Genomic DNA, 27,750 nt, shown 5'->3' on the forward strand with positions numbered 1-27,750 from the left:
CAATCTTTATCCCCAGAATCAAAGAGACACGTACGTGTAAAATGTAAAAACCTTCCAAGTTGCCTTTTTATGGTCGGTTAGCTTCGACTGTCTGAACGTGTGGATGGGTGTAGAGCTTTGCTACGTGTAGTGCACATATACCCACAAAACAACACGGCAGGTCACTTGTTGACAAGTGTTTCCATTGTGTGGTTTCAATCACGTGTGACTGCATAAACACAAGACACATGCACCACGTTACACAGTTAGCCACTGAACTTTCTGACAATCACTTATCTTTCTTGCGTTTTGTTACAAAAATTACACCCCTAAACACGCTAAGAAGCTGGTAACCCAACAGAGTGTTGGTATTGTACGTGTAACTATATAGAGGTACATGTATTTTACATGATTTAGTTTAAACTGTGACAGATTCAGAAATGACATCAGGGTGATATATAATGCCACCTCATGCGCAGAGTTTTCCATGTCATCACTGGTTTTCAGGGGTCCATTCATATGATATTCACAGCCATATAGTTTTCTCATTGGCTCTTAATCTCCTCTTGTTTAGAACCTCTTGCCATCGTTTACCTATAGAAGTATGTAGATGGCACAAAATTCCCCCCTATAATTTAGAATGTGTAATCTCTGCGACACGTGTGATGTTAGCAATGAATTTCATTACATTTTATCTGCCTTTTTTTTCAAAAATTATCGGAAAACATATATCCCAAACCGTTGTTTAAAAAACCAAATGTTTGAATATTTAAGGAATTGTTTAACTGTAAAGAATAAGCGTTTTTTTTATATAAAACTAATACCACCGTATGCCGAGTATCCCGGGCTGAGTACAATAAAAGTTCTGTTCTGCTCTTTACACTAACTGGAATCTATTTATTATGATAGTCAACACATGGCATTATTTCGCACTGACGTTTTATATTCCTTTAAAGCAATCTTGACCTTCTGTTTGTTGTGTTACATGTTCTCAGTTATTGTGCAGGTTGATGTACCAAAGGTTCATTTTGAATGGATGTATTCAACACGGATTGATGAATAATGAACCGTGGACGCACTCGGGAAGATACTTAAGGAATGTTGGTTTACAAGGACACATTGTACCAAAACAAATGCTTCAAAGAACAAAGAAAATTGTGTTTCACTATAGGTCTCTGCTCATTTCTTCACGGTGCCTGTTTTACATAAAATGACTAGAACCACATTTTGGATCAGAGTTCAATAAGGAGGACTTGGTGACGTCACAATGGATCATAAGGATATTCTTCGGAGAAACCACGTATATCTGAAGGACCACCTTAATGTGACATGTGTCCTGGACCATCTCTACCAAGAAGGAGTATTCACGGACTGTGAAGTAGAAGAGTGTCGTGCTGGAGATATCTGCTCTAAACAGTGTAATACCCTCTTGGATACCATGCGGAGGAAGGATGCTGATGGTTATAGAACCTTTTGTGCCATTCTACACAATGTCCAGCCGAAAGTAAAGAGCCATCTAGACAAGGACGGTAAGGATATTGATATGTATGAGTGATGTAAATGGGGTTTAATCTTTAAATGAAACTCACAACTTTTATAACAACTGACTGACTGACTGACTGAGTTTGGTTTTATGCCGCTTTTAGCAATATTCCAGCAACATCACGGCGGGGGACACCAGAAAATAGGCTTCCCATATTGTACCCATGTGGGGATTCGAACCCGGGTCTTCGGCGTGCCGAGAAAACGCTTTAACCATTAGGCTACCCCACCGCCCCATTTATAACAACGCTACAACAGAACAAGTTTTAGGTTCCTCTGATAGTTTCACGAGAGTTAAGAGCAACAAAACCTCAATTTATGCATTGGGAAAACATAAGGAGATTCGATAACTTGTTTTATCAAAGTATGACAGAGTGCTATTTAATTCGTTCGTTGGCATGTTGGTTTACGAAAATATTACTTCCATCTTCATTATATTTATTCATACCTACCCATATATAAGAACTGTAAGTCTACATGGTCTCCAGTGTGGTGATGTGCCTTTAGTTGCTGGCGATCTATATATATAGAACTGTAAGTCTACATGGTCTCCAGTGTGGTGATGTACCTTTAGTTGCTGGCGATCTATATATATAGAACTGTAAGTCTACATGGTCTCCAGTGTGGTGATGTATCTTTAGTTGCTGGCGATCTATATATATAGAACTGTAAGTCTACATGGTCTCCAGTGTGGTGATGTACCTTTAGTTGCTGGCCATCTATATATATGAAACTGTAAGTCTACATGGTCTCCAGTGTGGTGATGTACCTTTAGTTGCTGGCGATCTATATATATAGTACTGTAAGTCTACATGGTCTCCAGTGTGGTGATGTACCTTTAGTTGCTGGCGATCTATATATATAGAACTGTAAGTCTACATGGTCTCCAGTGTGGTGATGTACCTTTAGTTGCTGGCGATCTATATATATAGAACTGTAAGTCTACATGGTCTCCAGTATGGTGATGTGCCTTTAGTTGCTGGCGATCTATATATATAGTATTGTAAGTCTACATGGTCTCCAGTGTGGTGATGTACCTTTAGTTGCTGGCGATCTATATACATAGTACTGTAAGTCTACATGGTCTCCAGTGTGGTGATGTACCTTTTAGTTGCTGGCGGCGATCTATATCTATAGTACTGTAAGTCTACATGGTTTCCAGTGTGGTGATGTACCTTTAGTTGCTGGCGATCTATATATATAGTACTGTATGTCTACATTGTCTCCAGTGTGGTGATGTACCTTTAGTTGCTGGCGATCTATATATATAGTACTGTAAGTCTACATGGTCTCCAGTGTGGTGATGTACCTTTAGTTGCTGGCGATCTATATATATAGTACTGTAAGTCTACATGGTCTCCAGTGTGGTGATGTATCTTTAGTTGCTGGCGATCTATATATTTAGAACTGTAAGTCTACATGGTCTCCAGTGGTGATGTACCTTTAGTTGCTGGCGATCTATATATATAGTACTGTAAGTCTACATGGTCTCCAGTGTGGTGATGTACCTTTAGTTGCTGGCCATCTATATATATAGAACTGTAAGTCTACATGGTCTCCAGTGTGGTGATGTACCTTTAGTTGCTGGCGATCTATATATATAAGTACTGTAAGTCTACATGGTCTCCAGTGTGGTGATGTACCTTTAGTTGCTGGCGATCTATATATATAGTACTGTAAGTCTACATGGTCTCCAGTGTGGTGATGTGCCTTTAGTTGCTGGCGATCTATATATATAGGACTGTAAGTCTACATGGTCTCCAGTGTGGTGATGTACCTTTAGTTGCTGGCGATCTATATATAAAGAACTGTAAGTCTACATGGTCTCCAGTGTGGTGATGTGCCTTTAGTTGCTGGCGATCTATATATATAGAACTGTAAGTCTACATGGTCTCCAGTATGGTGATGTGCCTTTAGTTGCTGGCGATCTATATATATAGTACTGTAAGTCTACATGGTCTCCAGTGTGGTGATGTACCTTTAGTTGCTGGCGATCTATATACATAGTACTGTAAGTCTACATGGTCTCCAGTATGGTGATGTACCTTTAGTTGCTGGCGGCGATCTATATCTATAGTACTGTAAGTCTACATGGTTTCCAGTGTGGTGATGTACCTTTAGTTGCTGGCGATCTATATATATAGTACTGTATGTCTACATTGTCTCCAGTGTGGTGATGTACCTTTAGTTGCTGGCGATCTATATATATAGTACTGTAAGTCTACATGGTCTCCAGTGTGGTGATGTACCTTTAGTTGCTGGCGATCTATATATATAGTACTGTAAGTCTACATGGTCTCCAGTGTGGTGATGTATCTTTAGTTGCTGGCGATCTATATATTTAGAACTGTAAGTCTACATGGTCTCCAGTGTGGTGATGTACCTTTAGTTGCTGGCGATCTATAAATATAGTACTGTGTAAGTCTACATGGTCTCCAGTGTGGTGATGTACCTTTAGTTGCTGGCGGCGATCTATATATATAGTACCTGTAAGTCTACATGTTTTCCAGTGTGGTGATGTACCTTCAGTTGCTGGCGATCTATATATACAGTACTGTAAGTCTACATTGTCTCCAGTGTGGTGATGTACCTTTAGTTGCTGGCGATCTATATATATAGTACTGTAAGTCTACATGGTCTCCAGTGTGGTGATGTACCTTTAGTTGCTGGCGGCGATCTATATCTATAGTACTGTAAGTCTACATGGTTTCCAGTGTGGTGATGTACCTTTAGTTGCTGGCGATCTATATATATAGTACTGTATGTCTACATTGTCTCCAGTGTGGTGATGTACCTTTAGTTGCTGGCGATCTATATATATAGTACTGTAAGTCTACATGGTCTCCAGTGTGGTGATGTACCTTTAGTTGCTGGCGATCTATATATATAGTACTGTAAGTCTACATGGTCTCCAGTGTGGTGATGTATCTTTAGTTGCTGGCGATCTATATATTTAGAACTGTAAGTCTACATGGTCTCCAGTGTGGTGATGTACCTTTAGTTGCTGGCGATCTATAAATATAGTACTGTAAGTCTACATGGTCTCCAGTGTGGTGATGTACCTTTAGTTGCTGGCGGCGATCTATATATATAGTACTGTAAGTCTACATGTTTTCCAGTGTGGTGATGTACCTTCAGTTGCTGGCGATCTATATATACAGTACTGTAAGTCTACATTGTCTCCAGTGTGGTGATGTACCTTTAGTTGCTGGCGATCTATATATATAGTACTGTAAGTCTACATGGTCTCCAGTGTGGTGATGTACCTTTAGTTGCTGGCGATCTATATATATAGTACTGTAAGTCTACATGGTCTCCAGTGTGGTGATGTATCTTTAGTTGCTGGAGATCTATATATTTAGAACTGTAAGTCTACATGGTCTCCAGTGTGGTGATGTACCTTTAGTTGCTGGCGATCTATATATATAGTACTGTAAGTCTACATGGTCTCCAGTGTGGTGATGTACCTTTAGTTGCTGGCGATCTATATATATAGTACTGTAAGTCTACATGGTCTCCAGTGTGGTGATGTACCTTTAGTTGCTGGCGATCTATATATATAGTACTGTAAGTCTACATGGTCTCCAGTGTGGTGATGTACCTTTAGTTGCTGGCGATCTATATATATAGTACTGTAAGTCTACATGGTCTCCAGTGTGGTGATGTACCTTTAGTTGCTGGCGATCTATATATATAGAACTGTAAGTCTACATGGTCTCCAGTATGGTGATGTGCCTCTAGTTGCTGGCGATCTATATATATAGTATTGTAAGTCTACATGGTCTCCAGTGTGGTGATGTACCTTTAGTTGCTGGCGATCTATATACATAGTACTGTAAGTCTACATGGTCTCCAGTGTGGTGATGTACCTTTAGTTGCTGGCGGCGATCTATATCTATAGTACTGTAAGTCTACATGGTTTCCAGTGTGGTGATGTACCTTTAGTTGCTGGCGATCTATATATATAGTACTGTATGTCTACATTGTCTCCAGTGTGGTGATGTACCTTTAGTTGCTGGCGATCTATATATATAGTACTGTAAGTCTACATGGTCTCCAGTGTGGTGATGTACCTTTAGTTGCTGGCGATCTATATATATAGTACTGTAAGTCTACATGGTCTCCAGTGTGGTGATGTATCTTTAGTTGCTGGCGATCTATATATTTAGAACTGTAAGTCTACATGGTCTCCAGTGTGGTGATGTACCTTTAGTTGCTGGCGATCTATATATATAGTACTGTAAGTCTACATGGTCTCCAGTGTGGTGATGTACCTTTAGTTGCTGGCCATCTATATATATAGAACTGTAAGTCTACATGGTCTCCAGTGTGGTGATGTACCTTTAGTTGCTGGCGATCTATATATATAGTACTGTAAGTCTACATGGTCTCCAGTGTGGTGATGTACCTTTAGTTGCTGGCGATCTATATATATAGTACTGTAAGTCTACATGGTCTCCAGTGTGGTGATGTGCCTTTAGTTGCTGGCGATCTATATATATAGGACTGTAAGTCTACATGGTCTCCAGTGTGGTGATGTACCTTTAGTTGCTGGCGATCTATATATAAAGAACTGTAAGTCTACATGGTCTCCAGTGTGGTGATGTGCCTTTAGTTGCTGGCGATCTATATATATAGAACTGTAAGTCTACATGGTCTCCAGTATGGTGATGTGCCTTTAGTTGCTGGCGATCTATATATATAGTACTGTAAGTCTACATGGTCTCCAGTGTGGTGATGTACCTTTAGTTGCTGGCGATCTATATACATAGTACTGTAAGTCTACATGGTCTCCAGTGTGGTGATGTACCTTTAGTTGCTGGCGGCGATCTATATCTATAGTACTGTAAGTCTACATGGTTTCCAGTGTGGTGATGTACCTTTAGTTGCTGGCGATCTATATATATAGTACTGTATGTCTACATTGTCTCCAGTGTGGTGATGTACCTTTAGTTGCTGGCGATCTATATATATAGTACTGTAAGTCTACATGGTCTCCAGTGTGGTGATGTACCTTTAGTTGCTGGCGATCTATATATATAGTACTGTAAGTCTACATGGTCTCCAGTGTGGTGATGTATCTTTAGTTGCTGGCGATCTATATATTTAGAACTGTAAGTCTACATGGTCTCCAGTGTGGTGATGTACCTTTAGTTGCTGGCGATCTATAAATATAGTACTGTAAGTCTACATGGTCTCCAGTGTGGTGATGTACCTTTAGTTGCTGGCGGCGATCTATATATATAGTACTGTAAGTCTACATGTTTTCCAGTGTGGTGATGTACCTTCAGTTGCTGGCGATCTATATATACAGTACTGTAAGTCTACATTGTCTCCAGTGTGGTGATGTACCTTTAGTTGCTGGCGATCTATATATATAGTACTGTAAGTCTACATGGTCTCCAGTGTGGTGATGTACCTTTAGTTGCTGGCGGCGATCTATATCTATAGTACTGTAAGTCTACATGGTTTCCAGTGTGGTGATGTACCTTTAGTTGCTGGCGATCTATATATATAGTACTGTATGTCTACATTGTCTCCAGTGTGGTGATGTACCTTTAGTTGCTGGCGATCTATATATATAGTACTGTAAGTCTACATGGTCTCCAGTGTGGTGATGTACCTTTAGTTGCTGGCGATCTATATATATAGTACTGTAAGTCTACATGGTCTCCAGTGTGGTGATGTATCTTTAGTTGCTGGCGATCTATATATTTAGAACTGTAAGTCTACATGGTCTCCAGTGTGGTGATGTACCTTTAGTTGCTGGCGATCTATAAATATAGTACCTGTAAGTCTACATGGTCTCCAGTGTGGTGATGTACCTTTAGTTGCTGGCGGCGATCTATATATATAGTACTGTAAGTCTACATGTTTTCCAGTGTGGTGATGTACCTTCAGTTGCTGGCGATCTATATATACAGTACTGTAAGTCTACATTGTCTCCAGTGTGGTGATGTACCTTTAGTTGCTGGCGATCTATATATATAGTACTGTAAGTCTACATGGTCTCCAGTGTGGTGATGTACCTTTAGTTGCTGGCGATCTATATATATAGTACTGTAAGTCTACATGGTCTCCAGTGTGGTGATGTATCTTTAGTTGCTGGAGATCTATATATTTAGAACTGTAAGTCTACATGGTCTCCAGTGTGGTGATGTACCTTTAGTTGCTGGCGATCTATATATATAGTACTGTAAAGTCTACATGGTCTCCAGTGTGGTGATGTACCTTTAGTTGCTGGCGATCTATATATATAGTACTGTAAGTCTACATGGTCTCCAGTGTGGTGATGTACCTTTAGTTGCTGGCGATCTATATATATAGTACTGTAAGTCTACATGGTCTCCAGTGTGGTGATGTACCTTTAGTTGCTGGCGATCTATATATATAGTACTGTAAGTCTACATGGTCTCCAGTGTGGTGATGTACCTTTAATTGCTGGCGATCTATATATATAGTACTGTAAGTCTACATGGTCTCCAGTGTGGTGATGTACCTTTAGTTGCTGGCGATCTATAAATATAGTACTGTAAGTCTACATGGTCTCCAGTGTGGTGATGTACCTTTAGTTGCTGGCGGCGATCTATATATATAGTACTGTAAGTCTACATGGTTTCCAGTGTGGTGATGTACCTTTAGTTGCTGGCGATCTATATATACAGTACTGTAAGTCTACATTGTCTCCAGTGTGGTGATGTACCTTTAGTTGCTGGCGATCTATATATATAGTACTGTAAGTCTACATGGTCTCCAGTGTGGTGATGTACCTTTAGTTGCTGGCGATCTATATATATAGTACTGTAAGTCTACATGGTCTCCAGTGTGGTGATGTATCTTTAGTTGCTGGAGATCTATATATTTAGAACTGTAAGTCTACATGGTCTCCAGTGTGGTGATGTACCTTTAGTTGCTGGCGATCTATATACATAGTACTGTAAGTCTACATGGTCTCCAGTGTGGTGATGTACCTTTAGTTGCTGGCGGCGATCTATATCTATAGTACTGTAAGTCTACATGGTTTCCAGTGTGGTGATGTACCTTTAGTTGCTGGCGATCTATATATATAGTACTGTATGTCTACATTGTATCCAGTGTGGTGATGTACCTTTAGTTGCTGGCGATCTATATATATAGTACTGTAAGTCTACATGGTCTCCAGTGTGGTGATGTACCTTTAGTTGCTGGCGATCTATATATATAGTACTGTAAGTCTACATGGTCTCCAGTGTGGTGATGTATCTTTAGTTGCTGGCGATCTATATATTTAGAACTGTAAGTCTACATGGTCTCCAGTGTGGTGATGTACCTTTAGTTGCTGGCGATCTATAAATATAGTACTGTAAGTCTACATGGTCTCCAGTGTGGTGATGTACCTTTAGTTGCTGGCGGCGATCTATATATATAGTACTGTAAGTCTACATGTTTTCCAGTGTGGTGATGTACCTTCAGTTGCTGGCGATCTATATATACAGTACTGTAAGTCTACATTGTCTCCAGTGTGGTGATGTACCTTTAGTTGCTGGCGATCTATATATATAGTACTGTAAGTCTACATGGTCTCCAGTGTGGTGATGTACCTTTAGTTGCTGGCGATCTATATATATAGTACTGTAAGTCTACATGGTCTCCAGTGTGGTGATGTATCTTTAGTTGCTGGAGATCTATATATTTAGAACTGTAAGTCTACATGGTCTCCAGTGTGGTGATGATGTACCTTTTAGTTGCTGGCGATCTATATATATATAGTACTGTAAGTCTACATGGTCTCCAGTGTGGTGATGTATCTTTAGTTGCTGGAGATCTATATATTTAGAACTGTAAGTCTACATGGTCTCCAGTGTGGTGATGTACCTTTAGTTGCTGGCGATCTATATATATAGTACTGTAAGTCTACATGGTCTCCAGTGTGGTGATGTACCTTTAGTTGCTGGCGATCTATATATATAGTACTGTAAGTCTACATGGTCTCCAGTGTGGTGATGTACCTTTAGTTGCTGGCGATCTATATATATAGTACTGTAAGTCTACATGGTCTCCAGTGTGGTGATGTACCTTTAGTTGCTGGCGATCTATATATATAGTACTGTAAGTCTACATGGTCTCCAGTGTGGTGATGTACCTTTAATTGCTGGCGATCTATATATATAGTACTGTAAGTCTACATGGTCTCCAGTGTGGTGATGTACCTTTAGTTGCTGGCGATCTATAAATATAGTACTGTAAGTCTACATGGTCTCCAGTGTGGTGATGTACCTTTAGTTGCTGGCGGCGATCTTTATATATAGTACTGTAAGTCTACATGGTTTCCAGTGTGGTGATGTACCTTTAGTTGCTGGCGATCTATATATACAGTACTGTAAGTCTACATTGTCTCCAGTGTGGTGATGTACCTTTAGTTGCTGGCGATCTATATATATAGTACTGTAAGTCTACATGGTCTCCAGTGTGGTGATGTACCTTTAGTTGCTGGCGATCTATATATATAGTACTGTAAGTCTACATGGTCTCCAGTGTGGTGATGTATCTTTAGTTGCTGGAGATCTATATATTTAGTACTGTAAGTCTACATGGTCTCCAGTGTGGTGATGTACCTTTAGTTGCTGGCGATCTATATATATAGTACTGTAAGTCTGCATGGTCTCCAGTGTGGTGATGTACCTTTAGTTGCTGGCGATCTATATATATAGTACTGTAAGTCTACATGGTCTCCAGTGTGGTGATGTACCTTTAGTTGCTGGCGATCTATATATATAGTACTGTAAGTCTACATGGTCTCCAGTGTGGTGATGTACCTTTAATTGCTGGCGATCTATATATATAGTACTGTAAGTCTACATGGTCTCCAGGGTGGTGATGTACCTTTAGTTGCTGGCGATCTATATATATAGTACTGTAAGTCTACATGGTCTCCAGTGTGGTGATGTACCTTTAATTGCTGGCGATCTATATATATAGTACTGTAAGTCTACATGGTCTCCAGTGTGGTGATGTATCTTTAGTTGCTGGCGATCTATATATATAGTATTGTAAGTCTACATGGTCTCCAGTGTGGTGATGTACCTTTAGTTGCTGGCGATCTATATACATAGTACTGTAAGTCTACATGGTCTCCAGTGTGGTGATGTATCTTTAGTTGCTGGCGATCTATGTATATAGAACTGTAAGTCTACATGGTCTCCAGTGTGGTGATGTACCTTTAGTTGCTGGCGATCTATATATATAGTACTGTAAGTCTACATGGTCTCCAGTGTGGTGATGTACCTTTAGTTGCTGGCGATCTATATATATAGAACTGTAAGTCTACATGGTCTCCAGTGTGGTGATGTACCTTTAGTTGCTGGCGATCTATATATATAGTACTGTAAGTCTACATGGTCTCCAGTGTGGTGATGTACCTTTAGTTGCTGGCGATCTATATATATAGTACTGTAAGTCTACATGGTCTCCAGTGTGGGTGATGTACCTTTAGTTGCTGGCGATCTATATATATAGTACTGTAAGTCTACATGGTCTCCAGTGTGGTGATGTACCTTTAATTGCTGGCGATCTATATATATAGTACTGTAAGTCTACATGGTCTCCAGTGTGGTGATGTACCTTTAGTTGCTGGCGATCTATAATATATAGTACTGTAAGTCTACATGGTCTCCAGTGTGGTGATGTACCTTTAGTTGCTGGCGGCGATCTATATATATAGTACTGTAAGTCTACATGGTTTCCAGTGTGGTGATGTACCTTTAGTTGCTGGCGATCTATATATACAGTACTGTAAGTCTACATTGTCTCCAGTGTGGTGATGTACCTTTAGTTGCTGGCGATCTATATATATAGTACTGTAAGTCTACATGGTCTCCAGTGTGGTGATGTACCTTTAGTTGCTGGCGATCTATATATATAGTACTGTAAGTCTACATGGTCTCCAGTGTGGTGATGTATCTTTAGTTGCTGGAGATCTATATATTTAGAACTGTAAGTCTACATGGTCTCCAGTGTGGTGATGTACCTTTAGTTGCTGGCGATCTATATATATAGTACTGTAAGTCTGCATGGTCTCCAGTGTGGTGATGTACCTTTAGTTGCTGGCGATCTATATATATAGTACTGTAAGTCTACATGGTCTCCAGTGTGGTGATGTACCTTTAGTTGCTGGCGATCTATATATATAGTACTGTAAGTCTACATGGTCTCCAGTGTGGTGATGTACCTTTAATTGCTGGCGATCTATATATATAGTACTGTAAGTCTACATGGTCTCCAGGGTGGTGATGTACCTTTAGTTGCTGGCGATCTATATATATAGTACTGTAAGTCTACATGGTCTCCAGTGTGGTGATGTACCTTTAGTTACTGGCGATCTATATATATAGTACTGTAAGTCTACATGGTCTCCAGTGTGGTGATGTATCTTTAGTTGCTGGCGATCTATATATATAGTATTGTAAGTCTACATGGTCTCCAGTGTGGTGATGTACCTTTAGTTGCTGGCGATCTATATACATAGTACTGTAAGTCTACATGGTCTCCAGTGTGGTGATGTATCTTTAGTTGCTGGCGATCTATATATATAGAACTGTAAGTCTACATGGTCTCCAGTGTGGTGATGTACCTTTAGTTGCTGGCGATCTATATATATAGTACTGTAAGTCTACATGGTCTCCAGTGTGGTGATGTACCTTTAGTTGCTGGCGATCTATGTATATAGAACTGTAAGTCTACATGGTCTCCAGTGTGGTGATGTACCTTTAGCTGCTGGCGATCTATATATATAGAACTGTAAGTCTACATGGTCTCCAGTGTGGTGATGTACCTTTAGCTGCTGGCGATCTATATATATAGTACTGTAGGTCTACATGGTCTCCAGTGTGGTGATGTACCTTTAGTTGCTGGCGATCTATATGTATAGTACTGTAAGTCTACATGGTCTCCTGTGTGGTGATGAACCTTTAGTTGCTGGCGATCTATATATATAGAACTGTAAGTCTACATGGTCTCCAGTGTGGTGATGTACCTTTAGTTGCTGGCGATCTATATATATAGTACTGTAAGTCTACATGGTCTCCAGTGTGGTGATGTACCTTTAGTTGCTGGCGATCTATATATATAGTACTGTAAGTCTACATGGTCTCCAGTGTGGTGATGTACCTTTAGTTGCTGGCGATCTATATATATAGTACTGTAAGTCTACATGGTCTCCAGTGTGGTGATGTACCTTTAGTTGCTGGCGATCTATATATATAGTACTGTAAGTCTACATGGTCTCCAGTGTGGTGATTTACCTTTAGTTGCTGGCGATCTATAAATGTAGTACTGTAAGTCTACATGGTCTCCAGTGTGGTGATGTATCTTTAGTTGCTGGCGATCTATATATATAGTACTGTAAGTCTACATGTCTCCAGTGTAGTGATGTACCTTTAGTTGCTGGCGATCTATATATATAGTACTGTAAGTCTACATGGTCTCCAGTGTGGTGATGTACCTTTAGTTGCTGGCGATCTATATATATATAGTACTGTAAGTCTACATGGTCTCCAGTGTGGTGATGTACCTTTAGTTGCTGGCGATGTATATATATAGTACTGTAAGTCTACATGGTCTCCAGTGTGGTGATGTATCTTTAGTTGCTGGCGATCTATATATATAGTACTGTAAGTCTACATGGTCTCCAGTGTGGTGATGTACCTTTAGTTGCTGGCGATCTATATATATAGAACTGTAAGTCTACATGGTCTCCAGTGTGGTGATGTACCTTTAGTTGCTGGCGATCTATATATATAGTACTGTAAGTCTACATGGTCTCCAGTGTGGTGATGTACCTTTAGTTGCTGGCGATCTATATATATAGAACTGTAAGTCTTCATGGTCTCCAGTGTGGTGATGTACCTTTAGTTGCTGGCGATCTATATATATAGTACTGTAAGTCTACATGGTCTCCAGTGTGGTGATGTACCTTTAGTTGCTGGCAATCTATATATATAGTACTGTAAGTCTACATGGTTTCCAGTGTGGTGATGTACCTTTAGTTGCTGGCGATCTATATATATAGGACTGTAAGTCTACATGGTCTCCAGTGTGGTGATGTACCTTTAGTTGCTGGCGATCTATATATATAGGACTGTAAGTCTACATGGTCTCCAGTGTGGTGATGTACCTTTAGTTACTGGCGATCTATATATAAAGAACTGTAAGTCTACATGGTCTCCAGTGTGGTGATGTGCCTTTAGTTGCTGGCGATCTATATATATAGAACTGTAAGTCTACATGGTCTCCAGTGTGGTGATGTACCTTTAGTTGCTGGCGATCTATATATATAGAACTGTAAGTCTACATGGTCTCCAGTGTGGTGTTGTACCTTTAGTTGCTGGCGAACCATATATATAGAACTGTAAGTCTACATGTTCTCCAGTATGGTGATGTGCCTTTAGTTGCTGGCGATCTATATATATAGTACTGTAAGTCTACATGGTCTCCAGTGTGGTGATGTACCTTTAGTTGCTGGCGATCTATATATACAGTACTGTAAGTCTACATGGTCTCCAGTGTGGTGATGTACCTTTAGTTGCTGGCGATCTATATATATAGTATTGTAAGTCTACATTGTCTCCAGTGTGGTGATGTACCTTTAGTTGCTGGCGATCTATATACATAGTACTGTAGGTCTACATGGTCTCCAGTGTGGTGATGTATCTTTAGTTGCTGGCGATCTATATATATAGAACTGTAAGTCTACATGGTCTCCAGTGTGGTGATGTACCTTTAGTTGCTGGCGATCTATATATATAGTACTGTAAGTCTACATGGTCTCCAGTGTGGTGATGTACCTTTAGTTGCTGGCGATCTATATATATAGTACTGTAAGTCTACATGGTCTCCAGTGTGGTGATGTACCTTTAGTTGCTGGCGATCTATATATATAGTACTGTAAGTCTACATGGTCTCCAGTGTGGTGATGTACCTTTATTTATCTATATATATATACGGCGAGTACTGTAAGTCTGCTGGCGATCTATATATATAGTACTGTAAGTCTACATGGTCTCCAGTGTGGTGATGTACCTTTAGTTGCTGACGATCTATAAATATAGTACTGTAAGTCTACATGTCTCCAGTGTGGGGATGTACCTTTAGTTGCTGGCGATCTATATATATAGTACTGTAAGTCTACATGGTCTCCAGTGTGGTGATGTACCTTTAGTTGCTGGCGATCTATATATATAGTATTGTAAGTCTACATTGTCTCCAGTGTGGTGATGTACCTTTAGTTGCTGGCGATCTATATACATAGTACTGTAGGTCTACATGGTCTCCAGTGTGGTGATGTATCTTTAGTTGCTGGCGATCTATATATATAGTACTGTAAGTCTACATGGTCTCCAGTGTGGTGATGTATCTTTAGGTGCTGGCGATCTATATATATAGTACTGTAAGTCTACATGGTCTCCAGTGTGGTGATGTACCTTTAGTTGCTGGCGATCTATATATATAGAACTGTAAGTCTACATGGTCTCCAGTGTGGTGATGTACCTTTAGCTGCTGGCGATCTATATATATAGAACTGTAAGTCTACATGGTCTCCAGTGTGGTGATGTACCTTTAGCTGCTGGCGATCTATATATATATTACTGTAGGTCTACATGGTCTCCAGTGTGGTGATGTACCTTTAGTTGCTGGCGATCTATATATATAGTACTGTAAGTCTACATGGTCTCCAGTGTGGTGATGAACCTTTAGTTACTGGCGATCTATATATATAGAACTGTAAGTCTACATGGTCTCCAGTGTGGTGATGTACCTTTAGTTCCTGGCGATCTATATATATAGTACTGTAAGTCTACATGGTCTCCAGTGTGGTGATTTACCTTTAGTTGCTGGCGATCTATATATATAGTACTGTAAGTCTACATGGTCTCCAGTGTGGTGATGTGCCTTTAGTTGCTGGCGGTCTATATATATAGTACTGTAAGTCTACATGGTCTCCAGTGTGGTGATGTATCTTTAGGTGCTGGCGATCTATATATATAGAACTGTAAGTCTACATGGTCTCCAGTGTGGTGATGTACCTTTAGTTGCTGGCAATCTATATATATAGTACTGTAAGTCTACATGGTCTCCAGTGTGGTGATGTACCTTTAGTTGCTGGCGATCTATATATATAGTACTGTAAGTCTACATGGTCTCCAGTGTGGTGATGTACCTTTAGTTGCTGGCGATCTATATATATAGAACTGTAAGTCTACATGGTCTCCAGTGTGGTGATGTACCTTTAGTTGCTGGCAATCTATATATATAGTACTGTAAGTCTACATGGTCTCCAGTGTGGTGATGTACCTTTAGTTGCTGGCGATCTATATATATAGTACTGTAAGCCTACATGGTCTCCAGTGTGGTGATGTACCTTTAGTTGCTGGCGATCTATATATATTGTACTGTAAGTCTACATGGTCTCCAGTGTGGTGATGTACCTTTAGTTGCTGGCGATCTATATATATAGTACTGTAAGTCTACATGGTCTCCAGTGTGGTGATGTACCTTTAGTTGCTGGCGATCTATATATAGTACTGTAAGTCTACATGGTCTCCAGTGTGGTGATGTACCTTTAGTTGCTGGCGATCTATATATATAGTACTGTAAGTCTACATGGTCTCCAGTGTGGTGATGTACCTTTAGTTGCTGGCGATCTATATATATAGTACTGTAAGTCTACATGGTCTCCAGTGTGGTGATGTACCTGTCTTTAGTTGCTGGCGATCTATATATATAGTACTGTAAGTCTACATGGTCTCCAGTGTGGTGATGTACCTTTAGTTGCTGGCGATCTATATATATAGTACTGTAAGCCTACATGGTCTCCAGTGTGGTGATGTACCTTTAGTTGCTGGCGATCTATATATATAGTACTGTAAGTCTACATGGTCTCCAGTGTGGTGATGTGCCTTTAGTTGCTGGCGATGTATATATATAGTACTGTAAGTCTACATGGTCTCCAGTGTGGTGATGTACCTTTAGTTGCTGGCGATCTATATATATAGTACTGTAAGTCTACATGGTCTCCAGTGTGGTGATGTACCTTTAGTTGCTGGCGATCTATATATATAGTACTGTAAGTCTACATGGTCTCCAGTGTGGTGATGTACCTTTAGTTGCTGGCGATCTATATATAGTACTGTAAGCCTACATGTCCAGTGTGGTGAGTACCTTTAGTTGCTATCATGGTACTCCAGTGTGGTGATGTACCTTTAGTTGCTGGCGATCTATATATATAGTACTGTAAGTCTACATGGTCTCCAGTGTGGTGATGTGCCTTTAGTTGCTGGCGATGTATATATATATAGTACTGTAAGTCTACATGGTCTCCAGTGTGGTGATGTACCTTTAGTTGCTGGCGATCTATATATATAGTACTGTAAGTCTACATGGTCTCCAGTGTGGTGATGTACCTTTAGTTACTGGCGATCTATATATATAGAACTGTAAGTCTACATGGTCTCCAGTGTGGTGATGTATACCTTTAGTTGCTGGCGATCTATATATATAGTACTGTAAGTCTACATGGTCTCCAGTGTGGTGATGTACCTTTAGTTGCTGGCGATCTATATATATAGTACTGTAAGTCTACATGGTCTCCAGTGTGGTGATGTACCTTTTTAGTTGCTGGCGAGTCTATATATATATCTATATACTGTAAGAGTCTACATGGTCTCCAGTGTGGTGATGTATCTTTAGTTGCTGGCGATCTATATATAGTACTGTAAGTCTACTGTAGGTCTACATGGTCTCCAGTGTGGTGATGTATCTTTAGTTGCTGGCGATCTATATATATAGTACTGTAAGTCTACATGGTCTCCAGTGTGGTGATGTACCTTTAGTTGCTGGCGATCTATATATATAGTACTGTAAGTCTACATGGTCTCCAGTGTGGTGATGTACCTTTAGTTGCTGGCGATCTATATATATAGTACTGTAAGTCTACATGGTCTCCAGTGTGGTGATGTATCTTTAGTTGCTGGCGATCTATATATAGGTACTGGTATCTTTAAGTCTACATGGTCTCCAGTGTGGTGATGTACCTTTAGTTGCTGGCGATCTATATATATAGTACTGTAAGTCTACATGGTCTCCAGTGTGGTGATGTACCTTTAGTTGCTGGCGATCTATATATATAGTACTGTAAGTCTACATGGTCTCCAGTGTGGTGATGTATCTTTAGTTGCTGGCGATCTATATATATAGTACTGTAGGTCTACATGGTCTCCAGTGTGGTGATGTATCTTTAGTTGCTGGCGATCTATATATATAGTACTGTAAGTCTACATGGTCTCCAGTGTGGTGATGTACCTTTAGTTGCTGGCGATCTATATATATAGTACTGTAGGTCTACATGGTCTCCAGTGTGGTGATGTACCTTTAGTTGCTGGCGATCTATATATATAGTACTGTAAGTCTACATTGTCTCCAGTGTGGTGATGTACCTTTAGTTACTGGCGATCTATATATATAGTACTGTAAGTCTACATGGTCTCCAGTGTGGTGATGTACCTTTAGTTGCTGGCGATCTATATATTTAGTACTGTAAGTCTACATGGTCTCCAGTGTGGTGATGTATCTTTAGTTGCTGGCGATCTATATATATAGTACTGTAGGTCTACATGGTCTCCAGTGTGGTGATGTACCTTTAGTTGCTGGCGATCTATATATATAGTACTGTAGGTCTACATGGTCTCCAGTGTGGTGATGTACCTTTAGTTGCTGGCGATCTATATATATAGTACTGTAAGTCTACATTGTCTCCAGTGTGGTGATGTACCTTTAGTTACTGGCGATCTATATATATAGTACTGTAAGTCTACATGGTCTCCAGTGTGGTGATGTACCTTTAGTTGCTGGCGATCTATATATATAGTACTGTAAGTCTACATGGTCTCCAGTGTGGTGATGTATCTTTAGTTGCTGGCGATCTATATATATAGTACTGTAAGTCTACATGGTCTCCAGTGTGGTGATGTACCTTTAGTTGCTGGCGATCTATATATATAGTACTGTAAGTCTACATGGTCTCCAGTGTGGTGATGTACCTTTAGTTGCTGGCGATCTATATATATAGTACTGTAAGTCTACATGGTCTCCAGTGTGGTGATGTATCTTTAGTTGCTGGCGATCTATATATATAGTACTGTAGGTCTACATGGTCTCCAGTGTGGTGATGTATCTTTAGTTGCTGGCGATCTATATATATAGTACTGTAGGTCTACATGGTCTCCAGTGTGGTGATGTACCTTTAGTTGCTGGCGATCTATATATATAGTACTGTAAGTCTACATTGTCTCCAGTGTGGTGATGTACCTTTAGTTGCTGGCGATCTATATATATAGTACTGTAAGTCTACATGGTCTCCAGTGTGGTGATGTATCTTTAGTTGCTGGCGATCTATATATATAGTACTGTAAGTCTACATGGTCTCCAGTGTGGTGATGTACCTTTAGTTGCTGGCGATCTATATATATAGTACTGTAAGTCTACATGGTCTCCAGTGTGGTGATGTACCTTTAGTTGCTGGCGATCTATATATATAGTACTGTAAGTCTACATGGTCTCCAGTGTGGTGATGTATCTTTAGTTGCTGGCGATCTATATATATAGTACTGTAGGTCTACATGGTCTCCAGTGTGGTGATGTATCTTTAGTTGCTGGCGATCTATATATATAGTACTGTAGGTCTACATGGTCTCCAGTGTGGTGATGTACCTTTAGTTGCTGGCGATCTATATATATAGTACTGTAGGTCTACATGGTCTCCAGTGTGGTGATGTACCTTTAGTTGCTGGCGATCTATATATATAGTACTGTAAGTCTACATTGTCTCCAGTGTGGTGATGTACCTTTAGTTACTGGCGATCTATATATATAGTACTGTAAGTCTACATGGTCTCCAGTGTGGTGATGTACCTTTAGTTGCTGGCGATCTATATATATATAGTACTGTAAGTCTACATGGTCTCCAGTGTGGTGATGTATCTTTAGTTGCTGGCGATCTATATATATAGTACTGTAAGTCTACATGGTCTCCAGTGTGGTGATGTACCTTTAGTTGCTGGCGATCTATATATATATAGTACTGTAAGTCTACATGGTCTCCAGTGTGGTGATGTATCTTTAGTTGCTGGCGATCTATATATATAGTACTGTAAGTCTACATGGTCTCCAGTGTGGTGATGTACCTTTAGTTGCTGGCGATCTATATATATAGTACTGTAAGTCTACATGGTCTCCAGTGTGGTGATGTATCTTTAGTTGCTGGCGATCTATATATATAGTACTGTAAGTCTACATGGTCTCCAGTGTGGTGATGTACCTTTAGTTGCTGGCGATCTATATATATAGTACTGTAAGTCTACATGGTCTCCAGTGTGGTGATGCACCTTTAGTTGCTGGCGATCTATATATATAGTACTGTAAGTCTACATGGTCTCCAGTGTGGTGATGTATCTTTAGTTGCTGGCGATCTATATATATAGTACTGTAGGTCTACATGGTCTCCAGTGTGGTGATGTATCTTTAGTTGCTGGCGATCTATATATATAGTACTGTAGGTCTACATGGTCTCCAGTGTGGTGATGTACCTTTAGTTGCTGGCGATCTATATATATAGTACTGTAGGTCTACATGGTCTCCAGTGTGGTGATGTACCTTTAGTTGCTGGCGATCTATATCTATAGTACTGTAAGTCTACATTGTCTCCAGTGTGGTGATGTACCTTTAGTTACTGGCGATCTATATATATAGTACTGTAAGTCTACATGGTCTCCAGTGTGGTGATGTACCTTTAGTTGCTGGCGATCTATATATATAGTACTGTAAGTCTACATGGTCTCCAGTGTGGTGATGTATCTTTAGTTGCTGGCGATCTATATATATAGTACTGTAAGTCTACATGGTCTCCAGTGTGGTGATGTACCTTTAGTTGCTGGCGATCTATATATATATAGTACTGTAAGTCTACATGGTCTCCAGTGTGGTGATGTATCTTTAGTTGCTGGCGATCTATATATATAGTACTGTAAGTCTACATGGTCTCCAGTGTGGTGATGTACCTTTAGTTGCTGGCGATCTATATATATAGTACTGTAAGTCTACATGGTCTCCAGTGTGGTGATGTATCTTTAGTTGCTGGCGATCTATATATATAGTACTGTAAGTCTACATGGTCTCCAGTGTGGTGATGTACCTTTAGTTGCTGGCGATCTATATATATAGTACTGTAAGTCTACATGGTCTCCAGTGTGGTGATGCACCTTTAGTTGCTGGCGATCTATATATATAGTACTGTAAGTCTACATGGTCTCCAGTGTGGTGATGTATCTTTAGTTGCTGGCGATCTATATATATAGTACTGTAGGTCTACATGGTCTCCAGTGTGGTGATGTATCTTTAGTTGCTGGCGATCTATATATATAGTACTGTAGGTCTACATGGTCTCCAGTGTGGTGATGTATCTTTAGTTGCTGGCGATCTATATATATAGTACTGTAGGTCTACATGGTCTCCAGTGTGGTGATGTACCTTTAGTTGCTGGCGATCTATATCTATAGTACTGTAAGTCTACATTGTCTCCAGTGTGGTGATGTACCTTTAGTTACTGGCGATCTATATATATAGTACTGTAAGTCTACATGGTCTCCAGTGTGGTGATGTACCTTTAGTTGCTGGCGATCTATATATATAGTACTGTAAGTCTACATGGTCTCCAGTGTGGTGATGTATCTTTAGTTGCTGGCGATCTATATATATAGTACTGTAAGTCTACATGGTCTCCAGTGTGGTGATGTACCTTTAGTTGCTGGCGATCTATATATATATAGTACTGTAAGTCTACATGGTCTCCAGTGTGGTGATGTATCTTTAGTTGCTGGCGATCTATATATATAGTACTGTAAGTCTACATGGTCTCCAGTGTGGTGATGTATCTTTAGTTGCTGGCGATCTATATATATAGTACTGTAAGTCTACATGGTCTCCAGTGTGGTGATGTACCTTTAGCTGCTGGCGATCTATAGCTCGTTGTTATTTCGTCTACAATAGCATGGAAACACATATACAGTTTTAAGGTGACAGGCCAGTTTTAAGTGTAGATCTGTGATAGCTTAGTTTTTACTGTCCTTTGTTGACAAGGCCCTGCGCTTATTGCCTTGGTCATTGCCTTACACAAGTGTAGGACAGGACGTTATGACTAAAGGGACCAGTCCTTAATAAATAAGGTTTTGGATCAAGGGAGAATACATGTATATAAAACGTACCCGGCGCATATTTCGTAACAGCTGCTTTAACCCCGGTGCTTTTTAGAGGCCCGGCGCTTATTAGAGGAAATGCGGTATTCACGATTTCGCGATCGTAACATCCAGGAAGAAACTTGAGTAAACATCCAGCTGTTCGTCAGTCCTATTTGTGTCATTTAACCCGTAAATATTTGTACCATGTACTAGTCAATGCTCTCAGTACGGAGACACGCTGCAATTGGACTATAACATAGACAATGAGTCGCATATTATAACAGTATCGTTCGCAGCGAACCAGGATCAGTAAAAGCGATTATGCGGATATGAAACAGTCATTCAAGGAAGAATAAGTGGGAAAAACCTTTACACTGATACACGAATAAGGATATATAGAGGAAGGTTGTGTCGTGAAAATATATAATATTATTCAAAATAAAATAATGATTAAGTGTAATTTATTTCCTATATTTGCCCATTTGCATTTAGCGATTCTTATGCTGGTGATCAGTTGAAGATGTATGATGTCATATTTTGTCTACATATTCAATCGCTTGTTCGAAACACTGTCCAAAAGGCTCGCCTTAATCTCTTGAAATAATTTCTTGTGACTCCATGGGTATAATGTTCACATCGAAAGAAGCTAAAACACACACACACACACACACACACACACACACACACACACGCGCGCGCATACATACATGCATACACACAAATACATACATACACACACATACATACATGTATACACACAAATACATACGTACATACACACACACACGCATACATACATGCATACACACAAATACATACATACACACACATACATACATGTATACACACAAATACATACACACATACATACACACACACACACACACACATACATACATACATACATACATACATACATACATACATACATACATACATACATACATACATACATACATACATACATACATACATACATACATACATACATACATACATACATACATACATACATACATACAAACATTGTCTTTATATTGTACGGCGCTTGTATAGTTTCACTATATTGTTCACAGATATGAATTTTATAACTACATAAAATTTCCACGGATGTTGTTGGAGCGTATATAGTTTCCTGCGCCACTGTATATAACAGAAACTAAATAAAGATTGCATTGGTTATCACTGGGAAAGCCTAAACCCCAGCTCTGTGTCACTAAACAGATATAGCCCATTTCAATAAGTAGGGTGGAAATTACTTCCTTGTCGAACCTCCCACACAAAGTTAACGAAATACGTTTACTCCCACCGCTGGATCAATTTATGGCGAAAATGACCTGCGTATGTATTGAAATCTGTTTGCTCCGACCTCTGTGGTAAAATGGTTGGTTGGACAATCAGTTAGACAAGGCAGTGGCACCTCACTCAACGCAACTGCTTTCTGTACTTTTGCTATGTCTGCATTGCCATCTGTGCACTATGAACATTATTTATCCATAGCATAACATGTAGTCTAATTTGTGTATCATTTGCCTGTTGTGAGCAAGTGTACAACTGTTTTCGTTGAATGAATTAGTCATTTGTGTCTTCTCGCGGCATGTTGACTTTGATACAAAACCCTGGTTTTACAGAAACCTCTGGTATAGCTTCTCTATATAGCTTTCAATTTGTCAAGCTTAAACGTTGTCAGTTAAGTCATTGTTTGGTTATGTGACGCCTTTTCCTCTGACATTCTTCTTCTCCGAAAGTGAAGTGTCCTTTGACTTCCCGAAGCCTTTAAAGGGAAATAAATACTATAAATAGTGTCAGTGGACTGGAAGAAATGAGGCAAAACGTTAGCACACATGTTTACTGTGTTCTTCTTTCAGATGGACAAGAGACAGCGTTGTATGTCAATAAGAACAAGATTGAATGCAAGTACAAAGCATTAATAGACGGAAAAGATAAACATATTGCTAAACTGGAAAGAGTGAGTATTCGTGTTTGGACCTTTTTCTCCGTTGGAAACCTTCTGTGTGCCATCACAGGATTTAATTTAGAACCTAATATGCCCTCATTCCATTGAAAAGTAAACATATGTCCTTATGAAACAGTTAACAGAAAGATGCCATTTAGTAAGCAAAATACTATTTTTTTCAATTTGAACATTTTCGTACCAAGACACTGCAGGATTTGCAAACGTAGAAAAACTATTCAATCGAATAGATGAAAACACAGTGTGTATTCTAGAATGTGGTCTTTGTAGATGAATTACTTAGTACTTAAAAGTTGAAGCCAGTCATGTGCGTGTTTTCTGTCTTATCTTAGGAATTAGAAGAAAGAAATTCTGACATCACGCATATGTGTGGTGAGCACAAGAAGGAATTGACCACATGTAAGTCACAAGCGAAGCTAGCAATGGACGAGATTGTGAAAGAAAAGGAAGAGATCATTGGTGATCTGCAGCAAAGAATTCATAATGAGGAAAGTGGGAAGCTGAAAGGTGAGTAACCTAACAATACAAGAGAAACCTGGGCCAGAAGATTGTTTTGCGTCTTTTAGTCCGTGAAGGCCAACACGCTCCTAAGGTACTTTTATGTTTCAAATATTTGTCCATGGCATTGACTGATCTGACCCGTGAATATCCGGGTAAGAATTGATCTACAGCAACCTAATGTTTGACAACTAAAGGGATCGGGTGGTCAGGCTCGCTGACTTGGTGGACACATATCATCCTATCCCAGTTGCGCAGATCGATGCTCATGCTGTTGATCACTGGACTGTCTGCTCCATACACGACTATTTACAGACCACAGCCATGCAGCTGGAATATTGCTGATTTAATATATACTACTCACAGTTTGCTAAGGATCACAAAACGTTACAACTTTACTTAAACGTAGATTCATAATTTGAAGTTGTATCCATTCAAAACTGGATAAATAATAATATGGTAACCCCTCATTAGGCAAAGAGTCACTTTAATCTAAGCTTATGCACTTGATACACGAGTAACCATGAAAATGGTTTTCATGGCACCAGTCAACCATTTTGCAAATCATGGAACGAGTCATTGACAAATAAACAACACATGTTAATAGCAGATATGGGATCCACAAGATGCAATGACATACTGAAACCTAGGATCCATGCTTCAAATAAGCTTTGGCATTAAAACCAAATTTGACCCCACATAATAGTTTTCTGTTGAATCCATGATTTGATCCTTAGCAAAGTGTGAATAGCATACTACCTAGTAAGGGAGGCACTTCAACATATGTGGCTTTAATACCTGGGTTTCATTAAGTGACCGTGTAACTCTCCTGGAAGAACTGCATTCCCTGATATAACATTTCAACAGATGCAGTTTCATTACCTAGGTTTCATTAAGTGACCGTGTAACTCTTCTGGGTGAAATGCAATCCCTGATAGAACATTTCAGCAGATGCAGTTTCATTACCTAGGTTTCATTAAGTGACCGTGTAACTCTTCTGGGTGAAATGCAATCCCTGATAGAACATTTCAGCAGATATGGCTTTATTAGCTGGGATTCATTAAATAACTGCAGGCAAACTAATGTTCCAGCTGAGAAAGCGCTAGAAGGAAGCGTTGCTCTCCAGGAGGAATTGCAATCCCGGATACAGCTCTTGGAGAAGGTAAGACTAACTTTATGTCTGTTTCACATGGAATTTATGAGTGTAACACAGTGTTAATCATTCATATAGAGTTGGCTTGACACTGAGCTTGGGTGTGGAAGTACAGGGTGCAACTCACAGTGATACAAAGAATATTGTGCTGCAGTGTTTTCAGCAACAAGCTCCAATATATCTTATTTTGACATTGTCATGGAAAACATAGGCTAATCTTGCCAACATAACTTGAACACAACAGCATGATATTATATTACACAATAAATAAAAGATTTGGGGTTGACTAAAAAGTTGACAAACAGAAGTTGTTTGATCAAGGTTACAATATCCAAGGCCTCGGTAAAACTTTCAAAAGGTTTTATGGTAGATACAAGTACAACCAGAAATTATTGAGAATTTAAAGATTTATATTTTTTAATTTTTTTCTCTCATTACTCACGTATTAAATGTGAATATTAGCAGAGCATAACTCCAGATTCTAAGACAGGTGAACAGTTAGTATTTTGTCAAGTCACCATATGGGCAGCAATGCAGGCTTCAGTGCGGCGGGGCATACTACTGATCAAAGAAGTTAGAAAGTCGTGGTCCATGCTGTCCCAATATCGGACCACCTCTTCTTTCATTTCAGAAATATTTGTCAGATTTTTCTTATTGACACTTTCCTTCATAAGTCCCCAAACATGTTCTATTGGATTTAGGTCAGGGCTATAGCTTTGCCAATCTCATAATGTCATATTTTGGGTCCGAAACCAGGCCTGTGAATGTTTTGAACGATGTTTTGGATCGTTGTCCTGCTGGAAAATCCAAACATTGCCATAGAACACGTGAGCAGATGGAAGTAAATGTCCCTCGAGAATATCTGTGTACAGCTCACTGTTCATATTCCCTTCAAATACACAGAGGGGCGTTGCCCCTAACAGATATGCCACCCCACACGTTAAATTTCGGATTGCACTTTGGGCGCTGATACAAAGGTTTTTCAGTTTGTTTGGTCCAGAATTTCAGTGTATTAGGAAACAGCCACACAGAACTCTCTCTCTCTCTCAGTTAAAATTTCTTATCCTGTAAGCACCAGTTCAACCTTCGCTCCTTTGGTTCGGGTTTCATGATCGGTGATGGAATTCCTGGTCTTTTCTGCCAACCCATTGCATGCAGCTCAATTCTAATTGTCTCCTTACAGACAGCCACAGTTCCTCTATCAATCATATCCAGCCTTAAGTTTTCTAAACTCCTTCGTTTGTTTTTAGAAACAAGAATACCAAGCCGCCTCCTGTCACCGACAGTCAATTATCTGGGCCTACCTGCGCCTCCCTGGTGCTCAATGCCATATCCATTTGCAATATTTTTCAAAACACGTTAAACAGTGGACAAAGGGATGCCTGTTCTACTTGAAATCACTTTAGCTGATCTGATGTCCTTGTTAAATACTCTACAATCAACTTCCTCTTCTCTAAATCATCCATACTGAGGATCACTGAAAATGTCGTCTGCTAGTAAGCAAACAAAGGGGGATAACTCTTCACAAACTAATGAAAAAGGATTAACGGAGTTGTATCTCTTGAATGAAACCAAGCACTTGATAGCTGGTCAAGGTTGTTTATACTAGAAAATCCAATTAAACATATTCCTAAAATTCTCAATAATTTCTGGTCATACTATATGTGGAGGAAATTTCAAAATTTGAACCATCAGTGACAAGATACGCTCCCGATATTTTTCGGTTGATCAACTGACGCTTGAATTTGCTGTTAACCGGTGTAATTCTGAATAATTCCAGCCACGTCGATACCGTATAAACTATACTCAGCAGCAAAAAAACGTCAGTACGAATTCAAACTTAGATTGACTCTTGACACTGACTCTTGACTTCAGTATCTAGTGCGACCACCACCAGCGGCAATAACTGCAGCCCAGCTTCTATGCATGGAGTGCACCAATCGATTGATGAAGGCCATTGGCACCTTGAACCACACTCTGAGAAAAGCCTGGAGCAATAAAACGGCTGTGTTCGGCCTTGGTATGACATTATTCAGTCTCCTCTGAATTTCATCCCAAGGATGTTCAATTGGGTATAAATCAGGACTAAGGGCTAGCCACTGCATAATGTTGACACCGTTGGGCTGTAGGAAGTTCCGTGTAGCTCTGGCAGTATGGGCCCGGGCGTTATCATGCTGGGAAATGTTGTTCCGGTGACGTGCGAAATGTGTATGACGTGGGGTCTGACAACTTGGTCGATCTAGCGCACCGCTGTGATGCCGCCTCCTCTCCTTGGACCAAGGTTCTGGAACACCACAGGACCTACTCTCTGGTTCAGGCCTATTCTACCCCATACCATG

The 27,750-nt window shown here is 39.9% G+C and overlaps 1 protein-coding gene across 2 annotated transcripts in view; it reads left to right on the forward strand.

Moving 5' to 3' along the window:
- The first annotated feature begins 812 nt into the window (after positions 1 to 812).
- LOC124259911 overlaps positions 813 to 27,750 on the forward strand; it is a 35,996-nt gene continuing 9,058 nt past the window's right edge. The window contains exons 1-5 of one of the 2 annotated variants that reach the window (XM_046694142.1): positions 813 to 1,149; positions 1,184 to 1,508; positions 23,654 to 23,754; positions 24,093 to 24,267; positions 25,350 to 25,420. In XM_046694142.1, coding sequence (XP_046550098.1) covers positions 1,247 to 1,508; positions 23,654 to 23,754; positions 24,093 to 24,267; positions 25,350 to 25,420 — 609 coding nt within the window. In that variant the 5' untranslated portion in view covers positions 813 to 1,149; positions 1,184 to 1,246. Of the gene's footprint in view, positions 1,150 to 1,178; positions 1,509 to 23,653; positions 23,755 to 24,092; positions 24,268 to 25,349; positions 25,421 to 27,750 lie in introns of both variants that reach the window. The other variant, XM_046694144.1, reaches the window with a different exon arrangement.

This window comes from Haliotis rubra, unplaced genomic scaffold, assembly GCF_003918875.1.
Source record: "Haliotis rubra isolate DU_JTF1 unplaced genomic scaffold, ASM391887v1 Scf1185, whole genome shotgun sequence".
In the NCBI taxonomy this organism is placed as follows: domain Eukaryota; kingdom Metazoa; phylum Mollusca; class Gastropoda; order Lepetellida; family Haliotidae; genus Haliotis; species Haliotis rubra.